The 23,801-nt window shown below is 39.8% G+C and overlaps 2 protein-coding genes across 2 annotated transcripts; both read left to right on the top strand.

Moving 5' to 3' along the window:
* Positions 1-418: 418 nt before the first annotated feature.
* LOC137884126 (myc-associated zinc finger protein) lies at positions 419-11,968 on the top strand. Its single transcript, XM_068725822.1, has 8 exons — positions 419-1,374; positions 3,715-3,865; positions 5,110-5,480; positions 6,060-6,310; positions 7,045-7,108; positions 8,365-8,536; positions 8,646-9,012; positions 10,519-11,968. The coding sequence occupies exons 1-7, from the start codon at positions 1,342-1,344 to the stop codon at positions 8,954-8,956; spliced, it is 1,353 nt and encodes a 450-aa protein (XP_068581923.1). The 5' UTR covers positions 419-1,341; the 3' UTR covers positions 8,957-9,012; positions 10,519-11,968.
* An 889-nt stretch (positions 11,969-12,857) lies between these two features.
* On the top strand, positions 12,858-22,736 carry nlk1 (nemo-like kinase, type 1). The gene is made up of 12 exons (XM_068725743.1): positions 12,858-13,555; positions 14,201-14,618; positions 15,140-15,269; positions 15,368-15,423; positions 16,294-16,400; positions 16,719-16,804; positions 16,925-17,134; positions 17,523-17,624; positions 17,754-17,840; positions 17,938-18,136; positions 18,235-18,328; positions 18,993-22,736. Exons 2-12 carry the CDS (start codon positions 14,311-14,313, stop codon positions 19,039-19,041), a joined length of 1,428 nt encoding a protein of 475 aa, XP_068581844.1. The 5' UTR covers positions 12,858-13,555; positions 14,201-14,310; the 3' UTR covers positions 19,042-22,736.
* Positions 22,737-23,801: the final 1,065 nt, after the last annotated feature.

The following is a 23,801-nucleotide window of genomic DNA, read 5'->3' as shown; positions in this document are numbered from 1 at the left end:
ATGCAGACAAAGTTTAAATTGTATTTTCCAAAATGAAGGATACCAGTGGAGTGTTTTACGAAAAACAAATCATGCTTATTATGAATATTTTAATTAATTTACAGCAAGCCTGCATGCAATTTTGTTTTTATTTCTTTTTAGGATTTGGTGTGACCCACTCAGTGTATTTTTGTGTAAAAACTAGCTAAAAGTCTATATTTCTTAGTAATTAAATACTACAATGTGCATTTAAGTCATGCCGAATTTATTACTTGTTCTTACTGAATGGAAAAAACATAATCGGTTATGTTTTGTTATGGTTATTATAATGAATTTAAAGCAAACGTGTGACATTTTTCGTGTCTGAATGGAGTTTGGTATTACTCCTCCAGAGCGGACGTCAGGTTACAATCCAGCTGTTGCACTTGCGCGCGCGTCGTTACCTTTAAGACACCGGACGGGATAAAGCTCGTTTTAACTAAACCCGACACCATTTTAGCGAAGAGAAGTTTCGGTAAACCGGGCGCGAGCACCGCTTTTATTTATCTTAAAACCGAAGAAGAGGAAACAAACGTGCCGAGCTGATTCGGTTTTAAATGTCGGGTTTCATTATTTGTCGGCCTACCGGGAAGCGGCGGTGGCGGCGGGGGCGCGAGAGGGACGGCACGAGACGAGACGAGGTCCGCGAGGAGGGTGGGCGCGTGCTCAAAATACTTTCCCTTTAAAGCGGAGAGGGACAGAGGGGGTGAAGGAGAGATAAAAAAAAAGAAAAGGAAGAAAGACAGCGAGGGAGGGAGGGCGCGCGAGAGGGAGAGAGAGAGAGAGAGAGTGCTTTTTAAAAAAAAGAGAAAGATGTCATCCCGTCGATCGAAACACCGAGGCGGAGCCATGGACCGCGGCCGACCGGGAGCTCTCTAAATCGGGGACGAGCTGTACGCAACGCCGAGGCTTTGGGACCCGACGCTGCGGCCTTTTTTTTTTTTCTTCTTCTCTTCCCCCCCCTCCCCGTGAACAGCTGCTATGATAAGCGCGACCTCCTACTCATCTTCTGTTTACAAATTATCTCTTTATTTTTGCATGCAATTCACCAGATTTTTATTACAGTAGACATAAGAAAATATATAAAAAAACGCACCATTAAATACAAGCATGATATCAACCATTTTGGCGCCAACAGATATGAATTCATGACTCATAGCCGAATCACTGATTAGCCGATTTAAGCTAACTATCGTCCGCAGTCAGGACGTGTTTCCATCCTCTGAACCCGGACAGGTGTGGAGGAGACACGGGCCTCATAGCAGCGGTTGGAGCGGTTCTTCTTCTGCTAGCTGCTAGCTGTTAGCTGCTAAAGGTTCAAACATGGACACCTCCTGGAGTAACTTCCTCTTTCAGGTGAGGCTTTAATTGATGCTCGAGCTGTTTTGTTGTTTTGGGGAGGTTTTTTGGGGGGGGAGGAGAAAAGAGGAGGAGGAGGAAAGAGGAGGAGGGGGAGGAGGACGGTGGGGAGGAGGAAGGTGGGGGTGTTTGACATTTCTGCATGGGGGGGGGGGATCACAGGGGGGTCAGGATGGAGCTGGTCTCACCCCCCAAAATATGTTATGATACCACACTGTAAATGTATTCTGATACAGGAGAAGTACTAATACTACTCAGGAATAATACTCTGTTAAAGAAAACATACTAATACCACACTGTACAAATACTCTGTTACACAGTAAAAGTGCTAATATCACACTGTTAGGGTAAAAGTACTAATACCATAGTACAAAAATACTCTATTTCATTAAAAAAAGTACTAATACCACATTGTAAATATATTCTGCTCCAGTGAATGTACTAATACTACTCAGTAAGAATACTCTGTTACTGTACAAATACTAATATCACACAGTGTAAATACTTTGTTACAGTAAAAGTCCTAATGCTACTCAGTAATAATACTATGTTACAGTAAAAAAAAGTACTAATACCACTCTGTAAATATATTCTGCTCCAGTAAAAGTACTAATACTACTCTGTAAATATATTCTGCTCCAGTAAAAGTACTAATACTACTCTGTAAATATATTCTGCTCCAGTAAAAGTACTAATACTACTCTGTAAATATATTCTGCTCCAGTAAAAGTACTAATACTACTCTGTAAAAATACTCTGTTACAGAAAGAATACCAATACCACAGTATAGAAATACCCTGTTACAGTAAAAGTACTAATACCACAGTATATAAATACGCTGTTACAGTAAAAGTACTAACACCACAGTATAGAAATACTCTGTTACAGTAAAAGTACTAACACCACACAGTAAATGTATTCTGGTATATTCATTAAAATGTAGTTAAAGTTTTCAAACTGTGACTGTTGTGCTATTATATATTCTATTAGACTAGTATTACTCATTCATGTAAAGCAGGATTTTACTGTACTAGTTGGTATACAGTATGTGTACTATTAACTAACATGTGTACTATGTGTACTACAACAGAGACTCTATAAACCTGATGGATCAATAAGATGATCTACAGACATAACAACATGCTGGTCCTCTAACGTGGATTAAATATGATGTACGTGTGTATTATTATGAATAAATACCATTAATAGTATTATTATGAATAAATATCATTAATAGTATTATTATGAATAAATACCATTAATAGTATTATTATGAATAAATATCATTAATAGTATTATTATTAATAAACTACGGCTGCAAGCGGCCGAGATGAGTTTCCTCCGTAGGGAGATAGGGTGAGGATAGGGTGAGGATAGGGTGAGGATAGGGTGAGGATAGGGTGAGGATAGGGTGAGGAGCTCGGACATCAGGAGGAACTTGGAGTTGAGTCGCTACTCCTTCAGTAGAAAGGAGTCAGCTGAGGTGGTTCAGCATCTCATCAGGATGCCTCCTGGGCGCCTCCCACCGGAGGTTTTCCGGGCACACCCAGCTGGTAGGAGACCCTGAGGAAGACCCAGAACACACTGGAGGGACTACATCTCCCAGCTGGCCTGGGAACGCCTCGGGGTCCCCCAGAATGAGCTGGAACATGTTGGGGGGGAGAGGGAAGTCTGGGTCAGCCTGCTGGGCCTGCTGCCACCGCGACCCGACCCCGGATAAGAGGAGGAAAATGGATGGATTATTAATGTTATTATTATTAATAAACAAAAAAATTTGTAACTGTGTATTACTATAAATAATAATTATTATTATTAATAAACTAAAAATTATGCAACTGAATTCTTATAAATAAATATTATTAATAAACCATAAATGATGTAACTGTGTATTACAATAAATACATATTATTGTTATTATTATTATGAATAAACTGAAAAAGATGTAGCTGTTATATAAATACATATGATAAATAGTAATAATATTATTTTTATTATAATTATGAATATGATTATATTATTATACTTACTAATAGTAATAATGTGATCAAACAAAAAAGTATCTAACTATTATAAATAAATATGAATAATATTTATATTTATATTAATAATATATATTTGTAATATTAATAATTTGTATTTGTAATATTATTAATAATATTGATATTAGTAATAATATGTATTTGTAATATTAGTAATATTGATAATAATATGTATTTGTAATATTGTTAATAATATTTATATTAATAATATGTATTTGTAATATTAGTAATAATATTGATATTAATAATAATATGTATTTGTAATATTATCAGTAATGGTCTTCCTGTGTCCCCTCAGACCCCGGCGGCTCAGACTCAGCCTGAGGCTCCTCTCCAGTCTGATCTGTTACCGGATCTCACCGGATCGGCTCAGACTCCTCCAGCCGAGCAGCTCAACACGCCGCCGTCCACCGTCGACACCGCCGCCCTCAGCGAGGAGCCACTTCCTGGTGAGGGGGGGGGGGGCATGGAGAGAGACGGTGATCACATGATGCAACGTTTTATTCTGTAACTTATATGAAAGCTTTATTCATACACAGCATTCAACACACAGAGAGATTTACTTATTGATTATGAATTCAAAGCTCAGAGTCTGTGAACGCATACAAGGACATAAGAGATGACAACAGACAACAGACAGCACTGTTATGTACACAATGTAACATATAGTTGTGGTCAAAAGTTTCCATACACTTGTAAAGAACATAATGTCATGGCTCTCTTGAGTTTCCAGTTATTTCTACAACTCTGATTTTTCTCTGATAGAGTGATTGGAACAGATACTTCTTTGTCACAAAAAACATTCATGAAGTTTGGTTCTTTCATGACTTTATTATGGGTTAACAGAATATATATATATATATATATATATATATATATATATATACTCTTGTTTCACTATTAAAGTATTAGTACACTGCTAGGTAATCAAACTGATTCTTTTTCTTAAACACTTTCATGTAAGTGAGACACAACAAATATAACTAAATATTAAAAAATGTAAAAAATAAAATAATAGAAAATGATAAATGATTTGTAAGAAAAACATACAAAAAATTAAAGTTAAATTAAAAGTTACAAATAAATAAATAATCCATATAAATGATGGGGTCAGTGGTACAAAACTATAATATTTAAAGTACGAATACTACTCTGTAGGAATACTGTGTTCCAGAAAAAGTACTAATACCACACAGTAAAAATACTCTCTTACAGTAAAAGTACTAATACCACACAGTAGAAATACTCTCTTACAGTAAAAGTACTAATACCACACAGTAGAAATACTCTCTTACAGTAAAAGTACTAATACCACACTGTAAAAATACTCTGTTACAGTAAAAGTACTACTGGGTAAGTGAAAGGCTGGGAAAGTACTCTGTTAACTAAATTAAATATTTAAAAAGATAAAATAATAAATAAATGAGTCATAAGAAAAACATACAAAAATAAAGTTGAAATTAAAAGTTACAGATAAATAAATAAACCATATGAAGTATGCAGTCAGTGGTACCAAACCACAATATGTATTTACTTATTCATTCATTCACTCACTCACTTATTTACACACTCATTCATTCACCAGAACAGAGCACATGAGTCACACCTGTGAGCACCGTCTCGTAACGCGTCCGTCTCTGTTGCCGACGAAGACGTAGAAGTAAACTCCTCCTCCTCCGTGTCTCTCCTTCAGTCAAACCGCTCGTTAAGCCCGGTCGACCCGCCCACATCTGTGCCACCTGCAACAAGGAGTTCAAGAACAGCTACAACCTGCGGCGGCACCAGTCGGTGCACACGGGCATCAAGATGAAGGACCGGGCGGCCCGGGAGAAGGAGGACGGAGTCAAAGCTGGACGGTTGGAGAAGCAGACCGTCCCTCTGTCGCTCCTCCACCTCACTCTGCCTCCTCCTCCTCCTCCTCCTCCTCCACCTCCTCCTCCTCCGGCCCAGGAGACCCTCCCCCAGCACGCCACCATCCAAGAGGGCCAGCCGGTCTCTGTGTCCATGGCGGCGCCGCCTCAACCCATCCAGGCAGCTGTTGTGGTGGTGGGCTCCATGGAGCAGGTGGGTCCTCTGGGAGACGTTTGAGACCGTTCAGGCTTTTACTCACCTTTGAGTTTACTTTCTAGTTTTGAGGTTTCCTTTTAGTGAAACGCTCTTGAGTGTATATGTCTGCGGCTTTTATTGTGAAAGGTCAAAACAGAGGAAGTGGATCTGGTCTGCGCTGCCTTTCGTCAACGTTGACAAGAGTTAATAAAGTTTGCCGTTTTGAATACATAATACGAATAAGTAATAATGACTATAAAAATTTGAATTGTGTGTTTTTAAAAAATACTATAACAAAGTAAAAGTATAACATTTAGTGTTTTTGATGGTTTACTGACTTTAAAGCGGTTTAAAGATAAATAAATATTCTGGATCCTTGTAGACCAGCTGCTATAAAACATCAAAGGGATCTGTATCTGATAATATGGATCATCAGTAATTAGTATCAGAAAACATGAAACATTTATTTCCTGCCTTTTATCTTTAGTTCTGATCTGATCTGTGACTTTTAGGATCCGTTGCTCCTCTGTCTGTTAGACATCCTGTACGTTTCTTCTCGTGTTGATTTTGAAAAGCTTCTTAACGTCTCTCCCGCAGAATCCGAACCCCCACCCCAACGCCAACCAGGTGAGGAAGAACCACGCCTGCGAGGCCTGCGGGAAGGCCTTCAGGGACGTGTACCACCTGAACCGCCACCGCCTGTCCCACTCGGACGAGAAGCCGTACTCCTGCCCCGTCTGCCAGCAGCGCTTCAAGAGGAAAGACCGCATGAGCTACCACGTCCGCTCGCACCAGGGCGGCGTGGAGAAACCCTACGTCTGTCCCCACTGCGCCAAGGCCTTCTCCCGGTACACAATGAGACATTCAGGGACATTTTTTAAAACGTAGGACAGGTCCTGTCCTCACTGCATGTCGATAGTTAATACATTCATGTTTTCTCTTTAATAATAACTATTCTAATTCAGACACAAGATAATAATAATAACTTTATTTATATAGCACCTTTAAAAATAGAGTTTACAAAGTGCTTTGACAGACAAAGCAGCAAAAGCGAGACAATAATAACAGAAAGCTCAGTGAGACAGTCGATGCGATTTAAGAAATAAATAAAATTCAGTAATATAATTTAGAAAAATCAACAAATAAAATTAAAACAGAAATGTGAACAAAATAAACTAAACAAGTACAATAAATAATCAGCAAAGGTAGAATAAATAAGTAAATCGTAAAAAATGACAAAAGCTAAAAATACAATATATAATCAGATGTGGTTTGGTACCATTATTGAACATATGAGATAGGAAATATGATGTGAGTATTGATATTGCTCAAACATACACTGATATTGATACTGATACGCAGTCTTCCTGTGGCTGCTTTTACTGTGAAACTCTTGACGCTGAAACAGGAAGCTGCTCCTGTTTGAATCTCAGCGTCCAGGGTTCTTCTCTTTGTCTCGCTCAGTTGTCAGTCTGGTTTAGTTCTTACATTCAGACACAGAGAGTCTTGATTCTGGTGTTGGAGGTAAAACCATGTGGTGGTTTCTAGTAACAGCCGTTTGGTTTCTTTTCCTTTTTTTCAGACCGGATCACCTCAACAGTCACGTCCGACAGGTGCACTCTACAGAGAGACCGTTCAAGTGCACGGTAACGTCTTCATCTGTCTGTTTACTGGAGTTCAACCAATATGGGTTTGTGAATCACAGAGAGCATGAGACACTGGATGATGGTGATGGTGTAATGGTCACGTAGTAAACATCGATGTGAAGCTGTGTTGTTGTAAACAAACCAAATGAAATACAATGGATGATCAGCACTGAAGTGCTTTAATAAATAATAATAACAACTTTATTTTAAATTGTTTGTTTGATGTATATTATCTCTCAGGGCCTACAGTGATTAATAAAAAAAATAAAAAAGAGGGTAATATACCAATAAATAACTGAATTTATTAGATTAAAGTAAATTTACCATTTTTAAAAAATAAATTTACAAGGAAAAACTTTTTTTATGGTATTTTAATTACATCTCTGAAATTATATAAATAAAAGGTAAACGTCAATATAATCTGAAATAAAAGTGGTACATTTACGAGAAAAACTCGATATTCCTTGAGATCATAAAATCACAAATTCAGGAGAAATTGTGTTTTTAGCTTTGGTTCCACGTGACTTCACTCTGTGAGGTCACGTGACGCGTGTTACTCCTGCAGTGGAATGACCTCATCGAATCTAACAAACACGTGGTTTCAGCTCAGAGTCAGCACATTATCATCAGCATCCAGACGTTGAGAAGGAGACGTCACACAGTTCAACATCGTGAACAGACATCAGCTGAAGTTCCTTGATTTAAAAAAACAAAACATTTTTAATTTAGGACTTTTTAATGTCAGAGAATTTTCTTTTTTTCCGTAAAAAAAACCTTTGTCATAAATTTATGATTTTTTTTAATCTTAGAGAAGTTTCTTTTTCTCCGTTTTCATCAAATAAGCAGAAAAGGACGTCTGTCGCAAACATCAGACGTCCTTTTCTGCTTATTTGATCTAGAATTACATTTTCAGTATGTTGAATACGTTGTACGACGGGATCCGGAATCCGACGACTTAAATCTCATAAATCCTCTGAATGTTATCCTTCTCCAACATGTCGTATATTTCTGATATTTACGTTACTCTGCAGTACTTCAGTATATTGTTCTTTTTGCCGCGTTTTGTGTGTTTTCAAAACTTGGTGAAAGTATCAAAGAGATATTTATGTATTGTGTATATTGAAGAATTGATCCTCTAATATCTCAATTTACTGGATCTTAAAACCCTGATTTGTCCTTTTCTGTTCATGTAATCTATAATTTACTGTATGATGAAAACATTAAACGCTACACAATACTACATTTTATTTCGTCAGACATGCACGTCGGCGTTCGCCACGCGGGACCGACTCCGCGCTCACCTGATCCGCCACGAGGAGAAGGTTCCGTGTCACATCTGTGGGAAGCTGCTGTCCGCCGCCTACATCACCGACCACATGAGGGTCCACAACCAGTCGCAGCACCACGCCTGTCACCTCTGCAACCGCAGTGAGTCGCAACGACGCCGTGTGAAAAGATGACAAAATAATAACTTCGTCACGTTATTTCTGCAGCAGAAGAGACTCGATAACAAACAGGAAGTGCTTTTTTATCCCAGGCTTCACCACGCTCACCTACCTGAGGGTCCACGCTCAGAAGCACCACGGTCAGGAGTGGAAGGAGAGCGGCGGGGCGCGGGGGGGCTTCGGTGGGACGGGGGCCGGCGGGGTGCTGCTCTGCCAGCTGTGCGGCGTGCAGTGCAAGACGGCCACGCAGCTCCAGGGTCACATGGGCACCCACGGCGGCCAGGGAGACCCCGTCCAGGACTCCACGAGCACCACCGGCGTGGCCGTCACCGTGTCCAGTGCTAGCGCGGTGGGACTGCTAGTAACTGACTGCTCCGGCATCGGCCCCCCGCCCCACAGCTAGCACGCTGGGGGGGGGGCTGGTTGAACGAGGAGGAGGAGAGACAACATCCAACCCAGGTGTGTGAATCTTTAGTCTGTAAACATGTTGTTCACTGTTTTATGAAGCTCCAGACTGAGCCGTGTGATAAATGTCCTCACGTGATGTCACTTAAGTCAAACGACGTCATTTGACTCGAGCGACGTCGTTTGACTCGAGCGACGTCATTAGACTCGAGCGACGTCGTTTGACTCGAGCGACGTCGTTTGGCTCGAGCGACGTCGTTTGGCTCGAGCGACGTCGTTAGACTCGAGCGACGTCGTTAGACTCGAGCGACGTCGTTAGACTCGAGCGACGTCGTTTGACTCGAGCGACGTCGTTTGACTCGAGCGACGTCATTAGACTTGAGCGACGTCGTTAGACTCGAGCGACGTCGTTTGACTCGAGCGACGTCATTAGACTCGAGCGACGTTGTTTGACTCGAGCGACGTTGTTTGACTCGAGCGACGTCATTAGACTCGAGCGACGTTGTTTGACTCGAGCGACGTCATTAGACTCGAGCGACGTTGTTTGACTCGAGCGACGTCGTTTGACTCGAGCGACGTCATTAGACTCGAGCGACGTCGTTTGGCTCGAGCGACGTCGTTAGACTCGAGCGACGTCGTTAGACTCGAGCGACGTCGTTTCACTCGAGCGACGTCGTTTCACTCGAGCGACGTCGTTTCACTCGAGCGACGTCATTAGACTCGAGCGACGTCATTTGACTCGAGCGACATCATTTGACTCGTCATTTGACTCGAGCGACATCATTTGACTCGTCATTTGACTCGAGCGACATCATTTGACTCGTCATTTGACTCGAGCGACATCATTTGACTCGTCATTTGACTCCAGCGACATCATTTGACCCGTCATTTGACTCGAGCGACATCATTTGACTCGTCATTAGACTTGAGCGACGTCATTAGACTCGAGCGACATCGTTTAACTCGAGCGGCATCGTTAGACTCGAGCGACGTCATTAGACTCGAGCGACATCATTTGACTCGTCATTTGACTCGAGCGACATCATTTGACTCGTCATTTGACTCAAGCGACATCATTTGACTCGTCATTAGACTCGAGCGACGTCATTTGACTCGAGCGACGTCATTTGACTCGAGTGACGTCATTAGACTGTCCATCATAAATCCAACAGTGTTTTTGAGTCTGAAGATAAATCTGTATAATACTTGTTTTATGTCTCTTTGTAGTTGTCTTTGTTTCTTTGTAGTTGTCTTTGTCTCTTTGTAGTTGTCTTTGTTTCTTTGTAGTTGTCTTTGTCTCTTTGTAGTTGTCTTTGTTTCTTTGTAGTTGTCTTTGTCTCTTTGTAGTTGTCTTTGTTTCTTTGTAGTTGTCTTTGTCTCTTTGTAGTTGCATCGAGTTTCTTTGCGTCTCTTCCTGGTTGCTGTGTGTCTCGTTGAGTTGACATTTTGCAGACACAGGCTTAGGGGCCCCTGACACTCTGGGCCCCTCAGCCTGTGTCTGGTCGGCCCCTCATGATGATAGTGTGTTTTATTTACATGCTTTTTGTTTTCTCTTTCCAGATGTTTTCTCAACAAAATAACCTCAGACTGAGAGAAGCTGCCGTGTAGATCGTCTCTCCTCCTCTTCGTTATTCGTGGTTTCGTGAGGACAACAAGACTTTTTGGACCCTTTACCTCCAAACAGCTGATCTCTCACCAACACTGAGGCCATGTCCACACTACTCTCCGTCCACACGGCGTTTCAGAAATGATCTCCGTCCAGACTAACACGCCTGAACACGAATATCACGTACACTGGGCGTGCGCCGATGTAAACAGGAAGTAGATTGGTTGCTTAGTTCTAAAAAATACGACAGAGTAATAAAGTAGTCTTTAATAATAATAAAGGTCGTGTTTGATACTTAGGATCTTCTCTAAAATCTTCCTCCATAAATTCAGACAGACTCATTTCGTGGAAAATTTTATTTTTCAGACTTAACGTCAGTTACAGCGCTGCGGGTCTCTCTCTCTCTCTCTCTCTCTCTCTCTGTCTCTCTCTGTCTCACACACATAAAAGTTACTTTAAAATCAACAGTTACACATAAAGGTTTATAGATTATGGATCATAAATGTGGTCAGCACACGTCTCTCACTCGTTTCCTCTCGGTTTCGTTGTTTCTGTTTCGAAAGGATTTTGATTTGCAGCCAAAAATTCTTTCGTTTCAAAAGCAAAACTAACAAATAATTTATTCTCAGTTTATATATTTTTACTTACAAACTTGATTTTTTGATTGCAAGTGCTTTCAAAATTTGCTTTCAAAACAATTTTTTTGTTTGTTTGCGTAATAAAGACAAATGGTCGTGTGGACGTGGCCCGAGAGACTCACTCTGCGAACTGTACAGACGAGTCGAAGACAGGAAGGAGACGGTGGAGAAGAAGACAATAAGGAATCCTCTGCTCACTCATTAAGTAGGAAAAAAAACGATGTGTGTTTTTATTCACGTGGCTTAGCGATTAGCTGTTTCTATTTGCCATCATCTCGTTGTTTTAACCCTCGACTGACCTGCACATTCTGTCCTGATTTTGTAAAGTGTTTTTCGATCATTTATACTCCACGATGTCAGTGTTTTGTTTATAAAGACGTGCGATGACAGGACTTCATCTCCCTGGTTTTACTACTAAACAGTCTCCAGTTTGCCTTTGTCAGAGTCTTCAGAGCAGGGAAACCCAACAGGACTCCAGATCGACTGTTTCAGACGGGCCATCGTGTAAATACACTTTTTATATATAGCTGATGAAGGCAAACTAATAGGTGTACCCCCCCCCCCCCGTGAACATTGAATGTGCTCCTCTGCTTCATATTGTCTTCGCTCTGTCTCTTGATGCTGATTTGTAATTCTTGAACAAGTTAAAGTGTAATTCTTAGCTACCTTGGTGACACTTTTCTGTGGCTGTGCATATTGATTGTACTTGATGCAGAGTGCGTAGCGCCTCGTTACTACTGTATTAAAAAAAGAGCAGTAAAACGCACGTGTGGATTCAAGTTGAAGTGATGTCGATGGTGATGTTGAGCGGTGGATTGAAACTCAGTACATTTACTCAAGAGCTGTACTGAGTTACACATTGGAGGTACTTTACTTGAGTCTGCTACATTGTACTTCTACTTCAGTACATTTGTCTGACGGCTTTAAATATTTTACAAATTCACATTTTTTTTCCACACAAAACTACATGCAAGCATACTCAGTACCTGCAGTGTTTTTACAGTGTAGTATTAGTACTTGTACTAATGTAAATGTACATTTACTTGTATCCAAGTATTTTTACAGTGTAATATTAATGCTAGTACTATTACTAAAGAAACATTTTCAAAGCAGTACTTTAACTTGTAACGTAGTATTTTTTACAGTGTAATATTAACGCTAGTACTATTACTAAAGTAGCTGTTTCAATGCAGTACTTTTACTTGTAACCGAATATTTTAACAGTGTAGTATTTGTACTTGTACTAAAGTAACAGTTTTGAAAGCAGGCCTTCTACAAGTAACAGAGTATTTTTACAGTGTAGTATTAGTACTTGTACTAATGTAAATGTACATTTACTTGTATCCAAGTATTTTTACAGTGTAATATGAACGCAAGTACTATTACTAAAGTAACATTTTCAATGCAGTACTTTTACTTGTAACCTAATATTTTAACAGTGTAGTATTTGTACTTGTACTAAAGTAACAGTTTTGAAAGCAGGCCTTCTACAAGTAACAGAGTATTTTTACAGTGTAGTATTAGTACTCCAGTAAAGTACCCGGATACTTCCTCCAGCACTGCCCCGATGCTAAGATGCTAACGTATTAGCATTGTTTACAGCATCAACCCCTCCCCCACCCGGCTCTACCAGCTCCTCCTACTGGACTAGCTAACCAGCTAGCCGCTGTGTGGAAGCGACCGGAGATCTTTAAAATATAAATATATATATATATTTATATATATATATAATACCGCAGAGCACCAGAAGGCCTCCTGGATGAGACACATATTCATCCATGAACTCACAACAAACCACCATCTTTATGGGACGCTTGTTCGGTTGGATATCACGACGCGATGACCAGCTAGCGAGCAGTCCGGAGCTAGCTGCTAGCTGCTAGCTAGCTGGTCGGCTAGCCGGAGTTAGCAGTTCCGCGAGACCCGCAAATAACTCGGGTTTTTTCGGCCTTTTAAAAAAGAATAGTTTCCGCGCCACATGCCCTCTTTAATTTAACCGTGCTTTTCTTCATACGTGTATTAATTAAATTATCAAAATAGATGCTTTTTAATATGTAGGTCACTGTTCCCAACCAATGCTAGTTATATGGGTCATAGACATGTTAGCACGAACAGCTGGTTAGCACGGCAGCTAGCTGGGTTTTATCTTTTAATTTAGCCGTCATTTTAAAACATTAATAAAAACAATAACGCTTAATCACATGCGTGTGTTAAATGCGGACTACTCTCCGGCTAGTGTGTCTGAGGTTATCATCGAGTGGAACATTTCATTTATCTTTAATATTTTGGACTATCGTCGGCTAGCTGTGATCCTGCTAGCTACGCTAACCGATTAGCTTCACTAATCAACCAGGTAAGAGCAAAGACAAATAAAATGGTGACTTAAGCTCATTAAAAGTGTGTGAAGCAGTGACTGTGATATTACATCAACGTGTTTTTAGGCTTTTAGTGTGTTTTAGTGTGTACATGTTTATGTATTTATATTTATGTTTATGTCATATATTTACTTTGTATTTTATTTTATATTCAGTAATAATTTATTTTGCTCAGTTTTTTTGTAACTTTTTAATCACCTTTTGATGGACTTAACTTTTGTTAGCATTTGTATTTTTTTTTTATATATATTATTAATTAATTCTGAATAATTATTTTTTGCACTGTTTTTACTTTTTAATGACCTTAAATATGCTTTATCTCCATTAGCACACACTCTATTGGATCATCTCAGTAGTTCTGGTGCTGTGTGTCTGTCTTTTAAACTACTGGAATTCTCTTAAATAAATAAATTCTCTTATCGATCCATCAGATTATTAATCCTAATTTTCTGCATGGTAGGGCTGCAATCTACTAATGTGACAATTTATGGTCGCCATCAATTTAATATCCGTCACATGTTCCCAATTATTCAGTTTATTATCATTTCAGATGAATTCTCTGCTGAAGTTCTCACAGTAAAGCTCTCTGAAGCTCAGGTTTGTGTTCCTGTATTCCCCCTCAGGAATCTAAGGGATCATGCTGAGTGTGGATCCGTGTTTCCTCGCCTCCTAGCCGCCCAGCAGCTTGGTGCAGACATCGCGGACCGTTTCTGGGGTTCTGGTGAGAGGAGTGATGGCATTTCACGGCGCCGGCCGTCAGACCGTCTGTGGAGACTTGTTTCCGGGCTCCGACCTGGGCCACAAGTATTTCTGTGTGAACTCCTCCTGTGGAGCTCCGTCCACGGGCCTCAGCGCCACCCCGTGCCTGACCGGGCCCACCGCCCCGGCCGGGACGCCCCGCCACCCCACGGCTATGGGGGGGAGCACCGGGGGAGGGGCGGCGGTGCCGCAGCCCTACAGCAACCCGGCCAGCGAGGTGCCGAGCCCCGCGGAGATGGAGCCCGACCGGCCCATCGGATACGGAGCCTTCGGTGTCGTCTGGTAAAGAAGCGCTATTCAGGACCAAACCGCTGTTTAGCTTCATGTTGACTACAAAGAAATACATAATCTCCATAATCTCGTTTCATTTCATTTCTCTAGAGGATGGATGGAGGGATGATAGACGGAGGTATGGATAGATAGAGAGATGGAGGGATAGATTGATAGTTATTTTCTTTATTAATCCTGTTTAGTTAACTGTTACTCACACTTAAAAATGAAACGAATCCAGTAAATCAGATAAAAGATAAAGAAACCTGCAAAGATTTTGATTTATTTCCTCAATGAATACATTAAATGTCTTCAAACGGCTCGTTTTTATCCGACCAACGATCCAAACATTCAGTTAATTATCGTATGAAACAGAAAAGCAGCAGATCCTCGCGTGTTAAAACAAGAACCAGCAAATGTTTGATATGAACGCATAACAAACACCTCAAAAGATTACAGATCAACTTCAGTTGCAGATGAATTCTTGTAACTGAAACTGAAACTCTGACTTTTGTGTCTGAACCGTCGTTCAGGTCCGTCACGGATCCACGAGACGGTCGCAAAGTGGCTCTGAAGAAGATGCCCAACGTCTTCCAGAACCTGGTCTCCTGTAAGAGGGTCTTCAGAGAGCTGAGGATGCTCTGCTTCTTCAAACACGACAACGTAAGGACGAGGAGACGAGGACGAGGAGACGAGGAGGAGACGAGGCGTTTGAGGTCATCGGGATCAAAGAGAGATTAAATGTTTTTCTGTCTCTGCAGGTTCTGTCGGCGCTGGACATTCTGCAGCCTCCACAGATCGACTGCTTTGAGGAAATGTATCCTTTTTTATTCATGTGTGAACAAAAACAATCAAAAGTCACAATCACTCGTTTATTATTCACCTTCTGAACACAAAGCAGTTTCAGAGCGTTCTCTTTGCTCCTCTCTCTCTCTCTCTCTCTCTCTCTCTCTCTCTCTCTCTTGAAGTTGAATTTCTTGAATTCATTTTTCAAAAAATAATAAACAATATAATCTAAATATCCAACATGTCTACAAATGTCAATGTTGGAATAAAAATGGAGTCTCTACATATATATATTGTTCCTCACCTCTCCTCTCTTCTCCTCTCCCCTCCTCTCCTCTCCTCACCTCTCCTCTCTTCTCCCCTCCTCTCCTCTCCTCTCCTCTCTTCTCCTCTCCTCTCTGTGTTCACTTCCTGAAGTTCAGTCAAAGTTTCTCTGATTTCTGGTCACATGACTGTTGGTCTCAGATGAATCAATCATGACTTCATAGTTTCACTGAGTTCATAATTTAATGTTTTTAACACAATCTGGTTAAAGTGAACTCTTTATTAGAGGACAGATTTATAATGACAACATGTAGAATAAAGTGTTTTAGATGAAATAACAATTTAAAGCTTCATTTTCATCAGAAAGATGAAAACCTGACATGACAGTTTTTACAGCTTCTATTTGTGATAAACGGTGTAGTTCTGGAGTTCCGAGGGTTAAACGTCACCTTCATATAAATCACACGTTTACTTCCTCTCACCTTCTGTCCCAGTTTCTCTTCTCTCTAACCGTCATGTCCTCCTTTTTATTCCCTTCATTTAGCCTCTCTGGTCTAAATGCAGCTCGTCACTGGTCACCAGTGGATATCTATATATATATATATCTACGTGGTTATCTTCCTGATCTTGTCCTCAGCTACGTGATCACAGAGCTGATGCAGAGCGACCTCCACAAAGTGATCGTGTCTCCTCAGCCGCTCACCACCGACCACATCAAGGTCTTCCTCTACCAGATCCTCCGAGGTATTCATGCTCATTACGAGAGATTCATGTTCTACATTCAGCTTCTGCGTGAGCGTTCTGTGGATCAGCTTCTCTTTCTCCAGGTGTATTAACTGTGTTTGAAGTTGATAATGATCAGGCTGCATCAACAATATATATATATATATATATATATATATATATGTATATATATATATTTATGTGTATATATATATATATATTTATGTATATATATATATATATATTTATGTATATATATATATATATATATATATATTTATTTATGTATATGCCCTTTGTGTGGAGTCAGAGGATGAACTGACTGGTTTTGTGGTTCAGGTCTGAAGTACCTTCACTCTGCTGGGATTCTGCACCGAGACATCAAACCTGGAAACCTGCTGGTCAACAGCAACTGTCTGCTCAAGGTAAACACTTAAAAACACCAAACGGCTTCTTTAAAACATGTTTGTTCATATCCAGAAACCTGTTGGTATCCAAGTCCTTCATGTTCAAAAGTAACTTCCTGAACGTGATTCCGTTTCTAGATTTGTGACTTCGGCTTGGCCCGCGTGGAGGAGCCCGACCCGACCCGTCACATGACCCAGGAGGTGGTGACTCAGTACTACCGGGCCCCGGAGGTGCTGATGGGCTGCCGGCACTACGGCTCGGCCATCGACGTCTGGTCAGTGGGCTGCATCTTCGCGGAGCTGCTGGGACGACGCATCCTCTTCCAGGCTCAGAGCCCCATTCAGCAGGTGAGAGGACACGCCCACCTTTCAGTCAAGGACGAGGGTTTACTGTGTGAGGGTCACAGGTAGAGGACACGCCCACCTTTCAGTCAAGGACGAGGGTTTACTGCGTGAGGGTCACAGGTAGAGGACACGCCCGCCTTTCAGTCAAGGACGAGGGTTTACTGTGTGAGGGTCACGCATGTTAATTTATTTTTTATTTGTAAAATATTATTTTAGGGTATTTATTTTTTATTTATTCATTTATTTATTATCTTTTTAATATTATTTTAATGATTTTTTAAAAATTATTTAAAAATATATATTATTATTATTATTCTACCATTTAAGTCCTGCTCTTTATTCATCCGGTTCTGATGTGGTTCCGTCTTTTAACTCACTTCCTGTCCTCCAGCTGGACCTGATCACAGACCTGCTGGGGACGCCTCCTCTGTCGGCTCTGTCGTCGGCCTGCGAGGGAGCCAGAGCCCACATCCTGAGGGGGCCGCACAAACCGGTACGTGGTCCACGGACCTGGTCCTCTGAGGAGATAACGTCTTACGGTCTTTACAGCTTCCGGCTGTGATGGACGGTGTAGTTTTGCCGATTGTTTGAAGGAACCATGTTTTTCCATCCCGTCTTCCAGCCGTCGCTGTCGGTGCTCTACATGCTGTCTGATGGAGCCACTCACGAGGCCGTTCACCTGCTCTGTCGGATGCTGGTCTTCGACCCGGTGAGTTCAGGCGGCGACAGACATCTTTCTTCTTCTTCTTCTTCTTGCTGTCTTCGTGTTCTGACCTCTCCTCTCTCCTCGTCTCGTCGACCTCCAGGCCAAGCGGATCTCCGGCAGCGACGCCCTCTCCCACCCGTACCTGGACGAGGGCCGCCTGCGCTACCACACCTGCATGTGTCAGTGCTGCTACTCGGTGCCCAGCGGGCGCGTCTACACCCGCGACTTCGAGCCGGTGGCCGAGCGCCCGTTCAGCCACAGCTACGAGAACAGCCTGCTGTCCGTGTGGCAGGGCAAAGGTGGGCCGTCGCTTCCCGTTAGAACTAAACTGCTACGTAGCACCAGATCCTCCGTTTGTTGGTCGTGGCTGACGGTGCGTTTTAATGTGTCCCGCCAGAGTTGATCCACCGCTTCATCACGGAGCACCAGCAGGGAAAACGAGTGCCGCTGTGCATCAACCCTCAGAGTGCTGCGTTCAAGACCTTCATCAGGTAAACGGGACGTTATAGAACCTCTTTATGTAGCTTCAGATTGTGAGTAGAGAGACGAGCTGTATTCACTGTGCAGCTGTATGAAGCTGTATGAACACTGAATAAAACATTTTACTGTGATTTAATTGCAATAAATGGACATAAATAATGCAGAAATAACTACGTAATCATGCCGATTTGAGTCTGGTTCCTTCAGTGCTATGCTAAGCTAACACTGTAGCAGCTCCATCGACACTCAACATAATGTAAATATGCCAGAGTTGTTTATTGTTTGTACCAAAGACGGTGAGCGACGCTAAGTCACAGCTAGCTCGCTAACGTTATCGCCACCAGCTGACGTGAGCCACAAACGGATTTATTGTGACAAAATGGGTTAATGGTACAAATCAAGGATGTGTGATCGAGAGACGGCTAGCTAACTGTAAGCTAAGGTTAGCCAGCTAGCTTAGCTACGCGGCATGGCTCTATATATATATATATATATATATATATATATATATATATATATATATATATATATATATATATATATATATATATATATATATATATATATATACTTATGAAACAGACTGCAGTTCACTTTACGACCACTAGGGTCACTGCAACCTAGAGACCCTTTGAAGCCCAGCTGACAGGTGGTTGATGGTTCTTGTGTCCTCAGGTCCACTGCATGGCATTCCTCCAAGGTGTCTCGGAAGGAGGAGAGATGAAGGGTCCTCCTCCTCTTCCTCGAGAGGAGCGACGGCAAAGATTTCCAGAAAAGATTTTCATCGGCCGTGAAAATACCGAAGAGTTTGGGTCCTTTTTATTATTTTCTTTGTCTTCTTTTTGTTCACCTGATGAGATGAAGCCAGTCGACCCTCACCTGAGCTCCTCCTCCTCCTCCTCCTCGTTTAGTTTGATCCTAACATGAAAACTACGCTTCTAAACTTCTCTAAGCGACCCAAACAGCTGACACGCTCGCGGCGTTTCTTTCCGGTGCTGAATTAAAATACATAAATACATAAATGCTGCTGAAGCGCTCGAGGAGGAACCAGAAAAAAGGAACTCGGTACTAGATTTGTTAGTAGAGACATTAAGAAATAATGCTTTTAATTGTTTGCTAGGCTTGTTTAGCTGATTTTTTTTTTTTTTAAGTCATTCCAGCCGTGTGCAATATGGTTTCATTTAAACAGGCGGTTAAAAAGAACGACCACGAACCGGATCCCAAACGCAACACGACAGGTTTTCTCCTTTTTTTTTTAACTGCATTTGAACACATCGCTAACTGTGTTTCCGCCGAGTTAATGATGCAATCTAACTGATGTAGCAGGTTTTAACCACAGTTCATCTCCCTGTTTCCTCACAAACCGTTGACTTTGTTGTTATTCCGTCGATGCTTCTTGTTGTCTGGTCCTGGATCAGCGTTGTGTTTAACACCTGAAGAAGGAAACAGGAAGTCTGACGTCAAGTGTTTTATTTTGAAAGTTGTGAGAGGAAGGTGTACGACGGCGTATTCGGGTCATCTTAGGTTAAAAATAATAATGATTATAGGTGGGGATACAATTCTGAGAGAAATCTAAAAACAAATTTGGTTAAAGTCGTACATTTGAGAAAAACTAAATCTCTGAGATTTAAGTGGTAAATTAAACAAAAAAAACCTTTAAAAATATCAAAGAATCCACCGCTTTACTTTGAAAAGTTGGATGAATCTCCTCTTTATAGTCTCAGACAATATTTTAGTTTTTTTTCTTAAATTTCTTTTGGGGGAGGGCTGTACATTTTTTTTTTTTTTTTGTAAATTTGATATTTTTTTGTAATTTTTTTTTTCTAAAAACAATTTCTTGCAATTTTACAAAAACAATTCGCAAATAATTTTTCTTTAATTTTGAGTTTCTTTTTTTAATTTGTTTTAATGTTTTTCTCGTACATTTACTACTTTAATCTCAGAGTTTTTTTTCTTGTAAATATACAACTTTTTTGAATATTTGAATATTACCCAGGTGCCCCAGCTCCTTAATCTCCGCTGTCGTCAACACGCCGTTAAAAACTACAAGAAGGAAAGAAAACCTCGTTCTGTCTTCTTCTTCTCATTTCAACTTGTTTTTATTTTCCTCCCAGACGAGAAACAGGAAGCCATGTTGTTTTACTTTTTTTTTTTCTTAATTTATTGAGTGTTTGTTGAAGAGTGTGTGGCTCCGCCCCCTTTTTTGTTTCACGGTTACCTCGAACCTCCGGAGAGAAACAAGAGACAAGAGAAGAAGAGACGTAAACATCATTCCTCCAGATTCTTCTTCTCTGACCTCACCCCCCCCCCCCCCCCCCCCCTCGAAGAACATTGTCGGTCAAATGCTGCTGTCTGTTGTTTCCTTTTATTTTGTAGTTTTTAGGACTTCCTGTTGTAGTTCCTGGCTCAGGTGTCCCGTTGATGGACTAACGAACTGTACAAAGCCACATGAGGACGCTCCGGTTTACTGATCCTGGATCATCAGTTAATAATCAGATTCAACACTGTAAGAAGTTTAGTGGAAATGTGACGAGAATGAAAACGAATTCTTCAACGAGAGGATTTCACACGTTTCACTCTTTGACTGCTAAACGTTAAAATAACGATGAGAAGCTGATGATCAGTCAGCTAACAGATCTCTTTATTATCATTATCATTATTATTATAGTTTCAGCTCCAGTAGATATTCTTCATGTTGGTGGTGCGTTCAAAGACCCTCTGACTTTTTAAAAAACAATTTGTTTAAAATGGAGAGAAAAATTAGAAGTCAACCAAAAATAAGAAAAAAGAAAAATATTTTGAAAATAACAAAATGAAAGAAGTCCAAATTAGTTTAAGAAATGAATAACTTTTTTTAAAGAATAAAATCATTGGCAATTTTTTGTCTCCACTTTTAGATTATTGTTGAGCTTTTATTGTGTCGGAGTGTCGTTTAATAAATAGCTGTTGAAGTGATGCTCCAACCACTAAACCACAAACAAACATAAAGCAGCTCAACGCAGTGAAACATGTGAAACCATCACTGGGGTCTCCTGGGTCCTGGTTCCTGTGGGGGGTCTCCTGGGTCCTGGTTCCTGTGGGGGGTCTCCTGGGTCCTGGTTCCTGCCGGGGCCCCTCTGACAGCAGGAAGTCCTCCAGGAACCTTTTTTTTTTTTTAAAGGATCTCAGGAACTTTTTCTCGTCTCGTTTGGTTTTGAAGCTCCTGAGAGCTGAAGGAACCTCCTGGTTTTCATTTCTTCTTCTCCATGTTCTGGACCTCCTGAAAGGCCCCGGGGGGCCCCCTCCTGGAGGGTCCCTCCCAGTCCCCTGAGACCTCGGAGGCTGACTTGTAAATCTGCATGTGTATATTTATTCTCCTGGAGAGCATTGTGGGTTTGAATGCTGTGCAATTGGTTTTGACGAAGAAGAAAACTTTGATGATTTCTTTTCTTTTTTTTATTGAATTCATTTTAGGAAGTGATTTTTATTAGAAGTTTTGTTTTTTTGTTTGTTGTGATCAGATTTAGAGTCACGGAGAACGTTTTTGATGATTGTTCCCTAAAAAAAAAAAAAACACGGCAAAAGTGGGCGGAGTTCTGCAGAGACGTCAGAGCCAATCGGAACGGAGACGCTCCTTTAAATGAACTCGTCATCGTTTGTTTCTTCAGATTAACGCTTCGTTTCCTCAAACTGCTGAATGAATTAACGTTGATGATGATTCATCTTCTATTCCTTAAACTCTAAACTGTTGAAGAACCAGAACTAAAGTTCTACTGAGACTAAACGTTAATATTCTGCTTTAAAAAGAACCGACAACAGAACTACAAGTCTGTGATGAGTTAAATGTTTAGTAGTCAAAAACATACAAAATGTTTGAGTCACTTTATAAAACAAACTTTAAATAAAACATTTCATCAGTTTTTGTTTCCGCTCTGAAGGAAACACTAAATATAATAAAAACATATTGATTTATAGATTTTTAGGGAACAATGAATCAAACTTTTCCCCTTTTTTTGGACTTTTTCTTTCTGTTGAGTAGAATCCTTCAGGTGAGGACAGCTTTTACACTAGATGACCTCGTGATCAGCTGATCGAGGGTCTGTCTGCAGACGGAGAGACAGACGGACAGAGAGACAGACGGCTGATCATGTTTAGAGATTAGACTCGTTTTTCTTCTATGAAAAGAAACTTGATGTTTTTATTATTATTAATATGAAACTGATGTTTTTGTCTTCGTTTTAGCAAAAAAAAAGTTTTTTGTTTAGTTTTTTTTGACTTGTGTTCCCAACAAATACTTGAATTTCTTAAAAAAAAACAATGTTTAGAGTTAAAGTAGTGAATGATAAATCAATAAATGGACACTGGATAATATTCATAATGTTCACACGTCACTTCTTCTCTTCTTTGTTCAGATCAATAAATCTGCTTATTAAAACTAAACATTTGTGTTTATGGAGAAAATATTTAAACTTTGAGTTTAAAAACAAGCTGTTGAATTATTTCTATTAAAAACATTAATTGATCGTTATTGATCCAGATTCAGCTGTAATCAATGTTTAATGGATCAAAGGAAAATATGAAATATTTCTAATTCTTTAATAATTAAACAGTAATGCAAATAATAATAATAATAATGTATATTTAATGATAAATAAACTGAAAAATAAGCTATTTCATAAACTGATGAATAAAAAATAAATAGTTAAAATATAGCGTTCAATATATATATATATATATATATATATATATATATATATATTATTTTATATATATATACGTATATATACATGTATATATACATGTATATATATATATATATGTATATATATATATATATATATATTTGGTAGTGTCTCAGTTTACAAGAACACTTTAATTTAACTGTTTTAATTTTTCATCATAAACTTCTTATAATGAATTTTTAAATAATTTAACATTTTATTTTATTTATTTTTTTATTGTATTAATTTTAATTTATTTTAAAAACATTTAATTTAGGATGTTTTTCATCATGTAATGAAATAACGGAGATGTTATAATCTGAAAGATGATTAATTATCACTTCATGACTTTATTATTTCTGTTCATGAAGCCTTTAAATAGTTGTAACTAAATATTTTTTATTAAAACAAAGAATGATCTTTATTACCATGAACTTCTGTCTGTTTACTTATTATAATAAAAGAAATAAACTAAAGAACTTTAAATTAAATATATTGTACATATTTAAATACAACCAATGATCTTAATGTCAACTGGAGAAGTTCTGTTTATATATATTGTTTATTAAGTGATTATATATTTAAGTAACTAAATGTATTAAATTAGTGGAGTATAAAGTACAAAGTAGCATCAAATGCAAATACTCAAGTAAAGTACAAATACCTCCAATCGGTACTACAGAGTGAGTCCCTCCTCCTCCTCTTCCTCCTCTGACAGGTGGCAGCTCCTCCCAGCTGATCCTCCTCTCTGAGCTCATTTAACACACACACACCTACACTCACC

The sequence above is a fragment of the Cebidichthys violaceus genome, unplaced genomic scaffold, assembly GCF_023349555.1.
Source record: "Cebidichthys violaceus isolate CVI_PGR_0920_01 unplaced genomic scaffold, fCebVio1.0.p SCAF_36, whole genome shotgun sequence".
Taxonomy (NCBI): domain Eukaryota; kingdom Metazoa; phylum Chordata; class Actinopteri; order Perciformes; family Stichaeidae; genus Cebidichthys; species Cebidichthys violaceus.
Note: the sequence above shows the minus strand (reverse complement) of the source record. Positions and strands in the feature narration are given on the sequence as shown.

Coding starts and splice junctions, on each gene's coding strand:
- LOC137884126 (XM_068725822.1), top strand. CDS start 1,342: ATGGACACCTCCTGGAGTAACTTCCTCTTTCAG. Junction 7,109..8,364: donor AGAGACCGTTCAAGTGCACG/GTAACGTCTTCA, acceptor TTATTTCGTCAG/ACATGCACGTCGGCGTTCGC. Junction 8,537..8,645: donor CTGTCACCTCTGCAACCGCA/GTGAGTCGCAAC, acceptor TTTTTATCCCAG/GCTTCACCACGCTCACCTAC.
- nlk1 (XM_068725743.1), top strand. CDS start 14,311: ATGGCATTTCACGGCGCCGGCCGTCAGACCGTCTGTGGAGACTTGTTT. Junction 15,270..15,367: donor GCTTCTTCAAACACGACAAC/GTAAGGACGAGG, acceptor CTGTCTCTGCAG/GTTCTGTCGGCGCTGGACAT. Junction 16,805..16,924: donor ACAGCAACTGTCTGCTCAAG/GTAAACACTTAA, acceptor TTCCGTTTCTAG/ATTTGTGACTTCGGCTTGGC.